General features: G+C 46.9%; 1 protein-coding gene across 4 annotated transcripts; it reads right to left on the minus strand.

Annotated features, from left to right (window-relative positions):
* Window positions 1-908: 908 nt before the first annotated feature.
* LOC310701344 (uncharacterized protein) lies at window positions 909-16,079 on the minus strand. 4 transcript variants are annotated; one of them, XR_014523019.1, is made up of 7 exons: window positions 15,847-16,079; window positions 11,586-12,167; window positions 10,349-10,454; window positions 9,803-9,885; window positions 8,875-9,001; window positions 1,688-5,086; window positions 909-1,307 (listed from the first exon to the last, which is right to left on the minus strand). XR_014523019.1 is itself a non-coding variant. In XM_083492098.1 (6 exons), exons 2-6 carry the CDS (start codon window positions 11,973-11,975, stop codon window positions 3,819-3,821), a joined length of 1,974 nt encoding a protein of 657 aa, XP_083348224.1. In that variant the 5' UTR covers window positions 11,976-12,167; window positions 15,870-16,079; the 3' UTR covers window positions 1,598-3,818. The 4 variants fall into 4 exon arrangements, 2 of the variants coding, with proteins under 2 accessions (XP_083348224.1, XP_083348223.1); XR_014523020.1 differs by lacking the exon at window positions 909-1,307 and having other exon boundaries at window positions 1,598-2,453; window positions 2,503-5,086; XM_083492098.1 differs by lacking the exon at window positions 909-1,307 and having other exon boundaries at window positions 1,598-5,086; window positions 15,870-16,079.
* Between the last annotated feature and the right edge of the window lie 244 nt (window positions 16,080-16,323).

Below are 16,323 nucleotides of genomic sequence, written 5' to 3' on the forward strand. Positions count from 1 at the left end.
CCCTCCTTGGCAAGCGCACCAGGGAGTCATACACACAAGTAGTGGTAACTACTATTTCTTTATTTTCATACAGCCACACCTGCACACATCAGGCAGTGGAACCCATAGATCCACATACAGAGCAAAAAGACATGAACTTGCCTTGTGAGTAGGGGCAGGGACAGCTCTATTTGTTCCTCTGGGCTTCTTTTCTCAACAACCTTCACCCTCTCCTGGGCCAGTTTCTACAGTCTGTTGCAAAGTATAGCTGCCCAAATCAGGCTAACCTCATTTATTAGAAGCCCAAAGGTAAACTGCAGTCACATCCATAGTGAAGATTTCATAGAATCATAGAGTTGGAAGAGACCACAAGGGCCATCGAGTCCAACCCCCTGCCAAGCAGGAAACACCATCAGAGCACTCCTGACATATGGTTATCAAGCCTCTTCTTAAAGACCTCCAAAAAAGGAGACTCCACCACACTTCTTGGCAGCAAATTCCACTGTCAAACAGCTCTTACTGTCAGGAAGTTCTTCCTAATGTTTAGGTGGAATCTTCTTTCTTGTAGTTTGGCTCCATTGCTCCGTGTCCGCTTCTCTGGAGCAGCAGAAAACAACCTTTCTCCCTCCTCTATGTGACATCCTTTTATATATTTGAACATGGCTATCATATCACCCCTTAACCTCCTCTTCTCCAGGCTAAACATGCCCAGCTCCCTTAGCCGTTCCTCATAAGGCATCGTTTCCAGGCCTTTGACCATTTTGGTTGGCCTCCTCTGGACACGTTCCAGTTTTAAAGCACAGAACTTTCCCCAAAGAATCCTGGGAAGTTTAGTTTGTTATGGGTATGGGGAATTGTAGCTCTGGGAGGGGACAACGACAGTAGCCAAGATTCTTGGGGGGAGAACATGGCTGTTGAAGTGGAATAAATGTGCTTTAAATGTGTCTTTATTTCATTAACATTTAAAAAGAACCCCTCAATGTGGTTTACAAAAATAATAAAACCACGATAATACCATTTTTAAACAAGTTAAAAACAACAGTTCAAACCCTTCAAGAATAATTGAGATCATGTATAGTGTGTGGCTCCCAATTGCTGGTCTGCGTAACCAACCCAAAATCGTGTCTGTCCGTCCCCAATCCAAGATCAGGTGCCTGGTCGAAAGATGTGCACCCCAGTTTTGCATGGGGAAATGTTGGAGGGTATGGTGGCACCATTCACATAACGAAAACTACCACAAAAATACCAACATTTTAAAAAGCAGAGGTCCGTGGCTTGGCTTTTGAAAAACAGGGAGTCCACCACACTTCTCTAATTGGGAACCACCACTGTATAGGTAAAGGTAAAGGGACCCCTGACCATTAGGTCCAGTCGTGGCTGACTCTGGGGTTGCGGCGCTCATCTCACTTTATTGGCCGAGGGAGCCGGCGTACAGCTTCCGGGTCATGTGGCCAGCAGGGCTAAGCCGCTTTTGGCGAACCAGAACAGCACACAGAAATGCCGTTTACCTTCCTGCTGGAGAGATACCTATTCATCTACTTGCACTTTGAAGTGCTTTCAAACTGCTAGGTTGGCAGGAGCAGGGACCGAGCAACAGGAGCTCACCCCATCGCGGGGATTCGAACCGCCAACCTTCTGATCGGCAAGTCCTAGGCTCTGTGGTTTAACCCACAGCGCCACCCACGTATATATCATGTGTATATACCACCAGTGTATATCATGTGCCAATATATCGTGTTGATGCGACCTTGGGCTCAGACCAAAACCTTCCCCCACCCCCAGAAGTGGTTTTAGAGTTTGCCTTCCATGTTGCAAGCCCTATTGCCCCAATCTCTTTTCAAGCTTGGGTCCCTAGATGCTGTTCTACAACTCCCACCATCCCCAGATATCTTGGTCAGAGATGATGGGAGTTGTCATCAAAGGCTGAAGAGCACTGCTTACTGACACGAGAGGTTTCAGTAACTTATTTCCATATTCCGTTTCCACAGTGAGGATCTTTAGGCATACAGATACAAAGGATTTCTCCAGCGAACGAGACGAGCCCTCGATTTATAAATACATATATATATATGATGGAAGGCAGCACCAAAATTTGCTACGTGGCCCTGGATTTTAAGTATTGGCCTCACTGTTACCTTCTAAGTAAAATCTTCAACTTTCCTATATACACAGTATGAGCATATACCAATTTTAAGCACTTGGCCCCATCTCCAAGAATGCATACATACATGAGTCAAACTACAACCCACTATTATGTTTAAACTAGGAGATCTGTGAGACCGATGGGGTGATCGCTGTACCATGAGTCAAAATATGCTGAGAGATCACACTCACTTCCATTATCTTGGGCTGATTCCAAGATCTTGGGATGCATCCCCCAAAACTTCTGATGTCCTCTTGGAGACGAAGGGACCAGAAATGTATATGGTTCTCCAAAGGGTGTATATTGAAGAGGCCCGTTTCTCCCTGTACAACTGGAGGGCTCACCAACAACAGCTGCAGTCCCTAAAACTCACTGAAGACGCTTGCTCAGTAAGCTTTCGACAGCTGAAAGAATCTTCGCCAAACCAAAACATAGCTGGAGACTAGAACACAAAACACAGTTTCTCACAAGAGGAGCAGCTTTGCTGGGTCTGGTGTTGTGGCAATTGTCCATTGGACCAGATGATCTTTCTGATCTTTCTCCATGCTCTGTACTTATCTGCAAACAGGTACACAAAAATTGCCAGGAGTGCCCCGAGCAAAACAATGTGTTAGAAGTTCAAACCCTGTTGGGTGGGAGTCAACTCAATGACAGTCCGTAGATTGACAAAGTTTCTTTTCTTTGCCCAGGATGGATTATCCTTGTGGTGGAAGGGCTCCACCCACCACAGGTGATTAAGTTTATTCAACAGAGGTAACCTTGAGAGAGCCTGTCCACAAATTATTTATTCAGTTTCAATCCTGCTCTTCTTCTCTGCGTAAACTGCCCTTCGCTTACCACCCAGAGGCATTCCGTCCACCAATAAACTTTGATGCTATGACGAAATATTCCGACATTTTAGGGAATTTGCATGTGTAGATTCTTTTTCGTTTAGCAGGGCCTGTTTAGTTAGGAAAAAGCTCTAGTCTAATTCACTTATTACTACAGTTATTTATACGCCATATCTCTCTGTATGCAAGGCAGCTTACAAATAACATCAAAATACATTTTAAAAAAGAAAACCCGCAGCAAACAATATATACAGTGGTACCTTGGGTTACAGACGCTTCAGGTTACAGACTCCGCTAACCGAGATATAGTACCTCGGGTCAAGAGCTTCAGGATGAGAGCAGAAATTGTGTGGTGGCGGCGAGGCGGCAGCGGGAGGCCCCATTAGCTAAAGTGGTGCTTCAGGTTAAGAACAGTTTCAGGTTAATAACAGACCTCCAGAATGAATTAAGTTCTTAACCTGAGGTGCCACTGTATAAACATATCGTAAGTCACCAGGATCCTTCCCTGGGGTCCATCAAACGCAGAAGAAGCTGGTCCTGAGGTCTTCTCCTCCCTCCCTCTCTCCTGGGACTCTTCTAGAGGGAAGAAGATGCTAGAGGATGACGGCATATTTATATATATATATGTATATGATGTTGTTCGGATGTGAATCATCTGAAATGAAATTTGGGCAACTCCTCTCAATTCCTTTCTCAACTGCAAACACTTCTAGCATCCAAATCATCCTTCTGTAGCGAATTCTTTGCTTTGGGAAATAACCATTTCCACCCGGTTTTCAAATGGCTTCTACACTTCAGTGGATTCTATGGTACAAGAAGCCGGTGCTCTTGAGTGGAGATCCTTCCACACATTTCGAGCATTTGCGTCAGGGGTGGGACATGTTTTCCAGCCAGAGGGTCATATCCCCTCCAGGGCAGCCTTCCGGCAGGGGTGTCATGGGGCCAGAGGCAAAAGCAACCAGAGCAACGGACGGTTTCACTTCGTTGTGGGTTCTCTGATGATAAGTAAGGCTATTGCTGTGACTGAAGGTCCTCTCACACTCTGAACATTTGTATGGTTTCTCCCCTGTGTGTATTCTTTCATGTCTAGTAAGGGTTGTCCACTGACTGAAGCTCTTGCCACACTTGGAACATTCATATGGCTTCTCTCCCGTGTGGGTTCTTTGGTGGCTCGTAACGTGAATCTTCTGGCTGAAGCTTTTCCCGCACTCTGGGCATTTGTACGGTTTCTCTCCGGTGTGGATTCTGAGATGTATAGCGAGGGTTTGGCTGCAACTGAAGCTTTTCCCACACTCAGAGCATTTATAGGGTCTCTCGCCTGTGTGGGTTCTTTGATGGTGGGTAAGACCGGTGCTGTAGGTGAAGCTCTTTCCACACTCAGAGCAAGTAAATGGTTTTTCGCCCGTGTGGGTTCTTTGATGATTTATCACGTGTATCTTCTGGCTGAAGCTCTTCCCGCACTCGGGACATTTGTACGGTTTCTCCCCAGTGTGGATTCTGTGGTGCAAAGCAAGGGTTTGGCTACAATTGAAGTTCTTCCCGCACTCCGAGCATTTGTACGGCTTCTCGCCCGTGTGGGTTCTTCGGTGATAAGTAAGGCCGGTGCTATGACTGAAGCTCTTCCCGCACTCCGAGCACGAAAACGGTTTTTCTCCCGTGTGGGTCCTCTGATGGTCTGTGACATGCGTCTTCCGCTTGAAGCTCTTTCCACACTCCAAACATCTATACGGCTTCTCGTCGGTTTGGAATGTTTGATGATAAAGAAGGTCCTCGCTGTCGCAGAAACCCTTTTCGGGGGAGAAACATTTAAATGGTTTCTCCCCTGTGTGGATTCTCTGATGATCAGTAAGGCGGCTGCTCTGACTGAAGCTCTTCCCGCACACTGAGCATTTGTATGGCTGCTCCGCTATTTGCACTCTTTGAGATGCGCTAAGACTCAGTATCTCGCTTGCAATCGTTGCGTGTTGAGGGGAGGTGTTCCTTGTGTTTTTCGCTGTGTCGCATTCATCTTTTAGCTTTGGGATTTCACACACATCTGCGTCTTCAGAGATGAAAGATTTTTCCCTCAGCTTCTGTCTTGTCTCAGGTTTCCTCCTCTGCTGTTCAGGCTCCTTCTCGCTCCAACTTCCATAACCTGAAATAACAAAGAAGGGAGCCTGATCAGGGTGGAACAGATTCTCAGATCAGAGAATACAAGAAGCAATATATTAAGTGAATACAAGAACCATATAGAGTGGTACCTTGGTTCTTGAACTTAATCCGTTCCGGGAGTCCGGTCGACTCCTGAAACCATTCTAAAACCAAGGCACGGCTTCCGATTGGCTGCAGGAGCTTCCTGCACTCAAATGGAAACTGCATCAGAAGTTCGGCTTCCGAAAAACGTTTGCAAACCAGAACACTTACTTCCGGGTTTGGGGTGTTCGGTAGCCGATTTGTTTGGGAGCTAAGCTGTTCAAGTACCAAGGTATGAGTGTATTAAGCTTTCTGCTGTCTATCAGGCAATGGTTCCCCCCTCACTGCCTTGCCCCCACCCTCCAGCCCTAAGCCATGACTTTGAGCACAGCAGAAGCAGCTGACAAGAGAGGAGTTCAGGGATATTAAAAAATAATTTCATAAGTTGTGTGTCCTTGTTTCTCAATTTGATCCTTTTACATGGTGTTGTATATTTTGAGGTATTTTATGCACTGACTTGCCATTATTTTCATTGATTATAGTTTAGCAATTCTTTATTGTGATTGTTGTTACACGTAGGTAGCCATGTTGGTCTGCCGTAGTCGGAAAAAAATTAAAAAATTCCTTCCAGTAGCACCTACTGGAAGGAATTTTTATCTTATAGTAATTGATAAGTGTAAACTGTTTAATTATTATTTGCTGATATTTAACTTCGCTGTTTACTGTCAGTCTAATGGGTGATTGAATATCGCTTTATTCGATATAAGTTGTTCATTCCAAGGTTATTGTGGCTTTTTTTGGTATCAGATCAGATTGTTATTACATGTGTGATGTTCTCTGTCTGTTTTGTTGTCTGCTTGTAAGCCACCTTGGATATAGTAATACGGTGGTACCTCGGGTTAAGTACTTCATTCGTTCTGGAGGTCCATTCTTAACCTGAAACTGTTCTTAACCTGAAGTACCACTTTAGCTAATGGGGCCTCCTGCTGCCGCCGCGCCGCCAGAGCCCGATTTCTGTTCTCATCCTGAAGCAAAGTTCTTAACCCAAGGTAATTATTTCTGGGTTAGCGGAGTCTGTAACCTGAAGCATCTGTAACCCAAGGTACCACTGTATAGAAAAGCAGGGCACAAATTAAAAGTGAAATGAAATGAACTATTAAGTAGCCCCTGTTGACTAGCATTAACCGGAAATTGAAGTGCATAGAGAAAGAATGAGGAATACTGCTGGGTACAGTGGTGCCCCGCAAGACGAATGCCTCGCAAGACAGAAAACTCGCTAGACGAAAGGGTTTTCTGTTTTTGAGCTGCTTCGCAAGACAAATTTCCCTATGGGCTTGCTTCGCAAGACGAAAACGTCTTGCAAGTTTGTTTCCTTTTTCTTATCACCGTTAATACAGTTGCAACTTGACTTTGAGGAGCAACTCATAGAACGCAGTGTATATAGTAGCCTTTTTTGAGGTTTTTAAAGACTTTGGTGATTTTTGAAGCTTTTCCAAAACTTCTTTTGCAGCCATTTGGTAAGTTAAGCTTTTAAAACTTTTTTGGGGGGTTTTGGATTTTGGGTTGGGGTGTTTGGAATTCAAGGACTTGGTGTTGGGAAGGGGTTTGCAAGAATCTGGAAGCTTGTGTGTTTTTTTCTGCATTTTTATGATTTTCTGTGACCGTTGGGCCACTCTGCTGTTTTTTTTAAAAAAAAATTCTGGACTTGAATTTCTGTGTGCTGGGTGGCTGGGGGAACAGTTGGGGAGGGGTTTGCAAGAATCTGGAAGCTTGTGGTTTTTTTCCTGCATTTTTATGATTTTCTGTGACCATTGGGCCACTCTGCTGTTTTTTTAAAAAAATTCTGGGTTCGAATTTTGAAATGCTCTTTACAGTATGTGTGACTTTAAAGAGCACCTAATAAACTCTTGTTGTACCAAATTTGGCTTTGTTTGGACTTTTTTTGGCCATAGGAACGCATTAATTGATTTTCAATGCATTCCTATGGGAAACCGTGCTTCGCAAGACGAAAAATTCGCTAGACGAAAAAACTCGCGGAACGAATTAATTTCGTCCTGCGAGGCACCACTGTATTCTCACACCTACTTTGAGATAGTCATAGAATCAGGGTTGGAAGGGAACCTGAGGATCATCTAGTCCAGCCCCCCCTCCAACGCAGGAATATGCAGCTGCCCTATGTGGGAATCAAACCTCCAACCTTGGTGTTATCAGCACCACGCTCTAACCAACTGAGCTATCCAGGCTTGATGCTGGGGATCTAAACAGGGATCCTGAGAGCAGATACTTTTCCACTGAGCTAGGAAAGCTACCTTACTTATGCACACCTGGTCAGACGATACAATACAATACAATAATCTTTATTGTCATTGTCCCATACAGAACGAAATTGAATAAATCTACATCAGACACTCAAAAACCACAAGCCTGCTATCTCAGCTATCCCAGCCTGGTTAGCCCCCTAAAAACTCTGATACCCCATAATTAAATACAATATACTCCCATAAGTAAAGGGACCATTAGGTCCAGTTGTGGCTGACTCTGGGGTTGCAGTGCTCATCTCGCTTTACTGGCCGAGGGAGCTGGCGCACAGGTTCCGGGTCATGTGGTCAGCATGACAAAGCTGCTTATGGCGAACCAGAGCAGCGCACGGAAACACCGTTTACCTTCCCGCCGGAAGTATTTATCTACTTGCACTTTGACGTGCTTTCGAACTGCTAGGTTGGCAGGAGCAGGGACCGAGCAACGGGAGCTCACCCCGTTGCGGGGATTCGAACCGCCAACCTTCTGATCGGCAAGTCCTAGGCTCTGTGGTTTAACCCACAGCGCCACCTGCGTCCCCAGAGACTACCTTACACCACGTTTAAAACCAAAATCGTGTTTGGATAGAAACTGTTTCTCAGACGGCTAGTCCTTGTCTTTATAACCCTGTACCTTCTTCCAGAAGGCAGAAGGTGAAAGAGATCATTTCCAGGGTGCGCACTATCCTGCACTATCTCTGCAGCTTTCTTACGACACCTGGCAGCATAGATTTGATCCAAGGTGGGAAGAGTGCACCCACCTATTTTCTCCGCAGTCTTTACAACCCGGGACAGCATTGTTTTTCCCCTGACCATTGGTCAGTCCCGCTCAGTGCTCTCTAAACCAGTGTTTCCCAACCTTTTTTGGGCAAAGGCACACTTGTTTGATGAAAAAAATCTCGAGGCACACCACCATTACAGCCCTGTGACGTCAGCGCGCAGCGTCACGCCGGGAGGGACGCACGAAAGTGTAAGTTTCAATTTTTTTCCCTCCCCCTTGCCGGGGAACCTCCAAGCTTTGGGGGTGGGGGGGAGGAGGCAGCAAAGTGAGGCAGGAAGGAGAGCGCGGCTTGGCTGGGTGAGCTTTGGCAGGGGTAGGGAATGAGAGCCGCGAGGCGGGCGCTGCGGACGGAGGCGCTGCCCGCCGAGCTCGCAGGCAGCCAGGCAGGCAGACGGCGAGAGCCCCGCGCTGGGCGGCCTCTCCTCGCCGCCGCCGCCCCGCCTCTCGCCGCCCGACTCCCTCCAGGCAACATCTCGCGGCACACCAGGCAACATCTCGCGGCACACTAGGGTGCCGCGAAACAGTGGTTGAAAAACACTGCTCTAAACTGACTGGCAATGGCTACTGTTGAGTTACGAGCTTTCCTGGACAGATGGGAATAAATATAGATGAAGAGCTGCAGCAATTCCTGCATCCCGGACCTATCAGGCAAGGCCAAAGAGGGAACCTTACCCAGAGAAGCCAGGTTCCAGTAGTTCTCCTCCATGACTTCTCTGTGCAGAGCCCTCTGGCCTGGATCCAACAGAGCCCACTCCTCCTCTGTAAAATGCACAGCCACCGCCTCAAAGGGCACTGGGTCCTGGAAAAATAATAATAATAATAAATTTTTATTTATACCCTGCCCTTCCTGGTTCAGAAAACTGGGCTCAGGGCGGCTAACAACAAATCTAAAGCACTTAATTGATGCAACAAAATACAGCATAAAATACAGTATGAAATGTGAATCACAATAAATTCAAAATTCAAAATTCAATTTAAGGGAAAAATCCATCCAGTAAACATTAGATGATCACCAGGGCTAGCTGGCTAAATTAGTCCTATTCGGGCCAGCGAGGAGACCAGGGGAGAATTAGCTGTGGGATCCCAGAGCGGGTAATCTTTATAAAAAAGGAAGGGGGGGGGGAAGGAAGGGGAATAAAAGATCAGGCTAAGTTCAAATTGAAAGCCAGGCAGAAAAGCTCCATCTTACAGGCCCTGCGGAAGGAAGTTAAATCCTGCAGGGCCCTGGTCTCATGGGACAGAGCATTCCACCAGGTCGGAGCCATCACTGAGAAGGCCCTGGCCCTGGTGGAGGATAATCTGACTTCCTTAGGGCCTGGGACCTCTAAACTGTGATTATTCATGGTCCTTAAAAACATTTACTATGCACAGCTAAGGCAGCAATCCGAAAAAAGAGAAGAAAAAAGACTGCAGAAACTGGAGGCTCTGCTGCAAAACCCAGAGCTTTCCTTGTGATGTTCAGAGCCTTCAAGATGGGGGGGGGGGGGGCATCTTAAACACAAGTGATGGGGGAAGGCAGGTTATTTCAGGACCACGGAGAGCTGCAGAGGAGACGCCTGGGTTGTGCCTGGCTCAGTTCTCTGGTGATTCCATCTCCTACCTGATCAAGTGACTGTGAAGGAACTGTTTCCACTCCATCACAATAAGAAGGCCTAATTGACATCTCCATGGTGGTTCTGCCACCTGTGAGGGAGACAAAAGAAGCAGGGAGGCAGGGTGGATAAAAATCAATGATTTTTTAAAATTGATTTGATTTAAAATATCATCTTACATATACATTACAAATAGTTACAGCAAAATTAAACACAAAAATATAAAAGAGAAAAGATAAAGAAAATAAAAATAACAAAGCAAAGAAGAATTAATAATAAGAGATGAACATTGGCTATAACATCCTGTAAATAGGATTTTAAAAAAATAAAATGCTTTTGGAGGAAAAATCCTTCCAAAGATAGTTTTCTGTTTAAGATACATTATAGCACAAAAGCTATTCACCAGGAAATAAGGTTTTGTTTTTAATTATGTGGCATGAGGCTTTATATGCAATATTTAATTTTTTGGGTAAACGAATTACATCAATCCACTCACAATTTCAGAGGGACTAAAGAGCGACCAAGTGGAAATAATATTTTGCATTTGTTCTTACCCAATAAGGTTTCAGCAACTGGCGGTGCGCCGTTAAATGGTAACAGCCCAGGTCTGCTGCCCATTGCAGCTCCCTCTCCCTCCGTGGCTCCTCCCGCTAACAGCTCCTGAATCCAAAATAATAATAATAATAATAATAATAATAATAATAATAATAATAATAATTTATTATTTATACCCCGCCCATCTGGCTGGGATTCCGCAGCCACTCTGGGCTGCTTCCAACAAAATATTAAAATACAATAGTCCGTCAAACATTAAAAGCTTCCCTAAACAGCTGCCTTCAGGTGAAACAGCAAGAAGTAGCAAAGGAAGTAGAGGACAATGGAGCAGGGGAAAGGGGTGGATTCCTAAAAATACAAGCGGCTGCTGGATCAGGCCAATGGCCCGTCTAGTCCAGCCTCCTGGTCTCACAATGCACAGATGACCCAAGAGCAACAGCACTCTCTCTACTTGGGACTGGTCTTCCGAGATGTCCTTCCAGAGAAGGCTTTATGTCCCCAGACCTAAATTCCCCTGTGTAGTGCCTTCTGAGGTAGAAATTCTGCTGGACCCACTAGTAGTAAGGCGAGTCTCACGTATGTAAGGGTACAGCTTGACTGCAAGGCTTGCAGGAACTAGTTTAAGAGGAACCTAACAATGTTATGGGAGGTGGGTGGTGCTGGTGGTCTAAACCGCTGAGCCTAGGGCTTGCCGTTCAGAAGGTCGGCGGTTTGAATCCCTATGCCAGGGTGAGCTCCCATTGCTCAGGCCCTGCTCTTGCCAACCTAGCAATTCGAAAGCACATCCAAGTGCAAGTAGATAAATAGGTACCACTCCAGCGGGAAGGTCAACAGTGTTTCCGTGCGCTGCTCTGGTTCACCAGAAGCGGCTTAGTCATGCTGGCCACATGACCCAGAAGCTGTACGCCGGCTCCCTCGGCCAGTAAAGCAAGATGAGCGTCGCAACCCCAAAGTCGTCCGTGACTGGACCTAATGGTCAGGGGTCCCTTTACCTTTACCTAACCATATTCCCCAACAATGTTAAGAGTGAAAACCAATTCCAGATAAGGTGGTGGCACCTTCCCATCAGATGTCAAGGAGATAAAACAACTATATAACTTTTAGAAGACTGAAGGCAGACCTGTTTTTTGTGTTTGGTGTTTTATTGTGTTTTTATATTTTGCCGGAAGCCGCCCAGAGTGACTGCAGCAACCCAGTCGATGGGCAGCACATAATAAAATTGTTGCTGTGGCTCACCCGTTGCTCTGCCTCCTGGCTCATGAGGAAACCTTCGGCCAGGGCCACCGCCTGGGAACAGGTCTCCGCTCCGCACTCCCTGACCCAGTTCTCCATCTCCGGAGGGAGGACAGCCAGGAACTTCTCCAGGACCACCAGATCCAGCATCTGAGCCTTGGTGTGCCTTTCCGGCTTCAGCCACTGACGGCAAAGATGGTGGAGTCGGCTGCAAACCTCCCGGGGCCCCTTGGCTTCCTGGTAGCAGAACTGGTGAAAGCGCCATTGCTGTTCGTTTGAGCTGCTGTAGGCCTCGCTCAGGAGCTTGCACACTGTTTTTCCCAAGAAGGCTCCACTGCCTCTGGCCTGGCGGTCTCTTTGGGCTTTGGTCCCAGCTGAATCATCCTCTTCCATCTCCAATTTGTACTCGGATGAAGGGTCTCTTTGCTCCCAGTTGGTCTAAGGCCACTTTTGTCCACAGCTGCTCCTGAATTGAGTGATGGACGCCCTGCTTAGCCCAGCAAAGGCTAATACGTCTTTCTTGTTTCAAGAAGAGGCTTTCGGAGCAAAAAACTGGGCATTGCCTGCAATCTGCCAGAGCTTCTCCTGTGGGGAAAAGAGAAATGAGATGAGACCTTAAGAATCAGAGACAGCCAAGAAAAGATGGCCATTCTGAGATGTTTCAACCAAGTCCTACTCAAATCAGTCCTACTGAAATCAGTAAACAAAAGTCTGTCGTGTCCACTGACTTCAACAGGCCTACTATGAAAGCTTGTCGTTCTAAAACACCTTCTGACATGGATGGTAGCTGCAGCTAGGATTTGAATAGCCGAACAGTGGAAAACCCTGGAAAATCTACTTTGGCTTTGTAGATGTCTCTGGACTTGAGAGCCAGTGTGGTGTAGTGGTTAAGAGCAGTAGTCTCGTAATCTGGGGAACCGGGTTCGCGTCTCCGCTCCTCCACCTGCAGCTGCTGGGTGACCTTGGGCCAGTCATACTTCTCTGAAGTCTCTCAGCCCCACTCACCTCACAGAGTGTTTGTGGTGGGGGAGGAAGGGAAAGGAGAATGTCAGCTGCTTTGAGACTCCTTAGGGTAGTGATAAAGCGGGACATCAAATCCAAACGCTTCTTCTACTGTAGAAAATGCTATACTTCTGGTTGACCTTTTCTGAACCCCTTCAATACCCTTTTTTTGCGGTGAGGAACGTACACAGTACAGTGGTACCTTGGGTTAAGAACTTAATTTGTTCCGGAGGTCTGTTCTTAACCTGAAACTGTTCTTAACCTGAGGTACCACTTTAGCTAATGGGGCCTCCTGCTGCTGCCGCGCCACCACCACACGGTTTCTGTTCTCATCCTGAAGCAAAGTTCTTAACCCGAGGTACTATTTCTGCGTTGGCAGAGTCTGTAACCTGAAGCATCTGTAACCTGAAGCGTCTGTAACCTGAGGTACCACTGTATTCCAAATATGGCCACACCACAGATTTGTATAATAGGAATTATGATATGGGCAGTTTTATTTTCAATTTCTTTCCTAATGATCCCCAGCACCAAATTCACCATTTTCAAAGCTGCTGCACACTTCCACGGCACCCCCTTAAAATGTCTGTTCACTTCGGTCAAGGATAGATCGTTACTGCTTCGTAAAATCCATATATTTATACAAACGTCAAAGCCTGTACGCTGCAGCTTGGAAGCCTACCCAAAGACCACATGCAATGGGGGAAATCTCAAGAGTAGTTAAACGTAATTAAACAACTATGTTAAAGAGGGAACAAAAATAAATATAAAAAGAACTCAGTAAGTATTGATGTAAAAAAACCAAAAACAAAACAAACTAGGAATATCTGGGGACATGCAAAAGATGTTACAGAAGTGTACTAAGAATGCAGTACAGTATACAGCCCTGTGGCTGCGTGACTGCAGTTTATCCCTCACAGCACTACAATTCACAGCACAAACTACAGTTCCCAGTGTAGATGCAGATGAAGGTTGCACAGGCTGAAGAAGCCTCTGCAAAGTGCTAGAGGCATCAGGTCGCACACCTGGGGTTCTGGGGCAAAGAAGAAATGGCCTCTCCCGATATTGGAAAGCCATAAACCCCGGCTGATGCCCATCTCAAGCCTTAAGCCTGGAGGGCTCAATTTGTTAAAGCGTGGTGGTGAAAATGCTCAGGCTGCAGGTTCGATCCCTATAGGATAGCTACAACTAATCCAGAATGCGGCAGCTAGACTGGTGATTGGGAATGGTTGCCGAGACCATATCACATCGGTCCTGAAAGACCTACATTGGCTCCCAGTACGTTTCCAGCACAATTCAAAGTGTTGGTGCTGACCTTTAAAGTAAGGTTACCAGATGTCTGCGGATTTACAATCAGTCCCTATGCAAAATCCACTGAAGTTGAAAAGTGTCCCTGGATTCATTGAAAAAAATCTGGTAACCTTACTTTAAAGCCCTAAACAGCCGCAGCCCCCATCCCCATCATCCAGCCCCGACACTGAGATCCACTTCTGAGGGCCTTCTGGCAGTTCCCTCTCTGCAAGAAGTGAGGTTACAGGGAACCAGGCAGAGGGCCTTCTCGGTAGTGGCACCTGCCCTGTGGAACTCCCTCCCTTCAGATGTCAAGGAAATAAACAACTATCTGACTTTTAGAAGACATCTGAAGGCAGCCCTGTTTAGGGAAGTTTTTAATGTTTGATCTTTTATTGTGTTTTTAATCTTTTGTTGGGAGCCTCCCAGAGTGGCTGCGGAAACCCAGCGAGGTGAGGTGAGGGTATAAATAATAAATTATTCTTCTTCTTATTCCTGCACTGCAGGGTGTTTAACTATACGATCCTCAGGGTCCCTTCAAACTCTGATTCTATGGTGCAGGTTCCTCCTTGGCAGAAATAAAATATAAAGACGGCAAACCTTGGAACACCAGAAGTGACCTTATGCCAAGACAGATCATTGGTCCACCATATGACTTACTCTGACTTGCAGTGGCTCTGCAGAGTTTCAGACAGGTAGGGGACATTTGCAGACCTACCGAAATTAAAAGACACCTGCTTCTTGGGAGAAAAGCGATGATAAACCTAGACAGCATCTTAAAAAGCAGAGACATCACCTTGCCAACAAAGGTCCGTATAGTTAAAGCTATGGTTTTCCCAGTATGGAAGTGAGAGCTGGACCATAAAGAAGGCTGATCGCCGAAGAATTGATGCTTTTGAATTATGGTGCTGGAGGAGACTCTTGAGAGTCCCATGGACTGCAAGAAGATCAAACCTCTCCATTCTTAAGGAAATCAGCCCTGAGTGCTCACTGGAAGGACAGATCGTGAAGCTGAGACTCCAATACTTTGGCCACCTCATGAGAAGAGAAGACTCCCTGGAAAAGACCCTGATGTTGGGAAAGATGGAGGGCACAAGGAGAAGGGGAAGACAGAGGACGAGATGGCTGGACAGTGTTCTCGAAGCTACAAACATGAGTCTGACCAAACTGCGGGAGGCAGCGGAAGACAGGAATGCCTAGTGTGCTCTGGTCCAGGGGGTCACGAAGAGTCGGACACGACTAAACGACTAAACAACAACAACTGGAGAAGTCGGGGATTGAACCAGGGACCTTGTGCATGCAAAACAAGATGCTCTGGCTTCTCAGATTACATAGGAACATATTCCTTTTTCAAAGCAAACCACTGGCCTGTTTAGCTTAAGATTCAAGCTGGGCAAAATTATTCTGCACCAACAGTACTAGCCATGACGACTATGTTCTGCCTGCACAGCTGGAAGCAGAAATGCTTGTGAGTTGCTGGAAACTGCAGGAGTCGGGCTGCTCTCTTGTGCTTGCATCCGGCTTGCGGGTTTCCCATCATAATGATCAGCCGCTGTGAGAACAGGATGCGGGACTTAGGTGGGCCATTGGCCCGATCCAACAACCTCGTCTTACGTGGCTGGGAGGCAGGCAGTGCAACCCAGCAGGACAGCCGGGGGGAAGGAATCGGGGGTCTTTAGCAACCAAAGGAGCCCCTCCCTGGCATCTCTTGACGCACCTAAAAGCAAAATTCGCTCTCTTTCCCCCCGGATTCTGGTGCACCGCTGTCTCCCCCTTGCACCCACCCGAATCCCCGCAGCTTCTAATTTTTTGCAAAAACTGAGATGCCTCCCCCTTCAGACCCCGGCCTGGCTTGCAATTGCAAAGGGTGGTGCAATGCAAAGAATGCAACCCCGGGCGTAGTATTCTCGCCCCCCACCCCCACCCCCGTTCCCTATTCCATTTTTGCAAACCCGAATTCTCTCCAGCTCCTCACCTGGGCGGGGGCGGGGGACTTACGTGAAGGCCGTTTCCCCACGTGCATTCGTTACGGGGTCGTAGAGATAGGAAAGGGCAGCGAGGTACCGAGCTCACTTCCGGTTCCCATTCAAACGCCCGACCTCCACCGCCACCCCTCCAAGTGTGGGTGGCTGGGTGGGTGGGTAGGGGGAGATCGGCTGCATTTGCAGCCGTAGCTCTATGGCCGCGTTCGAAAGGGAACCTGAAGTGTCGTTGTAGGTGGTTTGCATTTTGCAGCAATGCAAATAGGGAGCGCAGCTTAATTGAAGGCAATTTTGCAAGGGAAAGGGGGGCACTCGGTGGCCCTCCAGTGGACTTGAGCTCAGTTTCCTAGAGAGGAAGGATATTCAAAAAGCTGTGGGAGGGGGCTGAGGGGGGAATCACAGAATAGATCATAGAATTGTAGTATTTGGGGGGGGGGGGTGTCCTGAGGATCAACGCAGGACTATGCGGG

This window comes from Podarcis liolepis, assembly GCF_965112155.1.
Source record: "Podarcis liolepis genome assembly, chromosome: 2".
Taxonomy (NCBI): domain Eukaryota; kingdom Metazoa; phylum Chordata; class Lepidosauria; order Squamata; family Lacertidae; genus Podarcis; species Podarcis liolepis.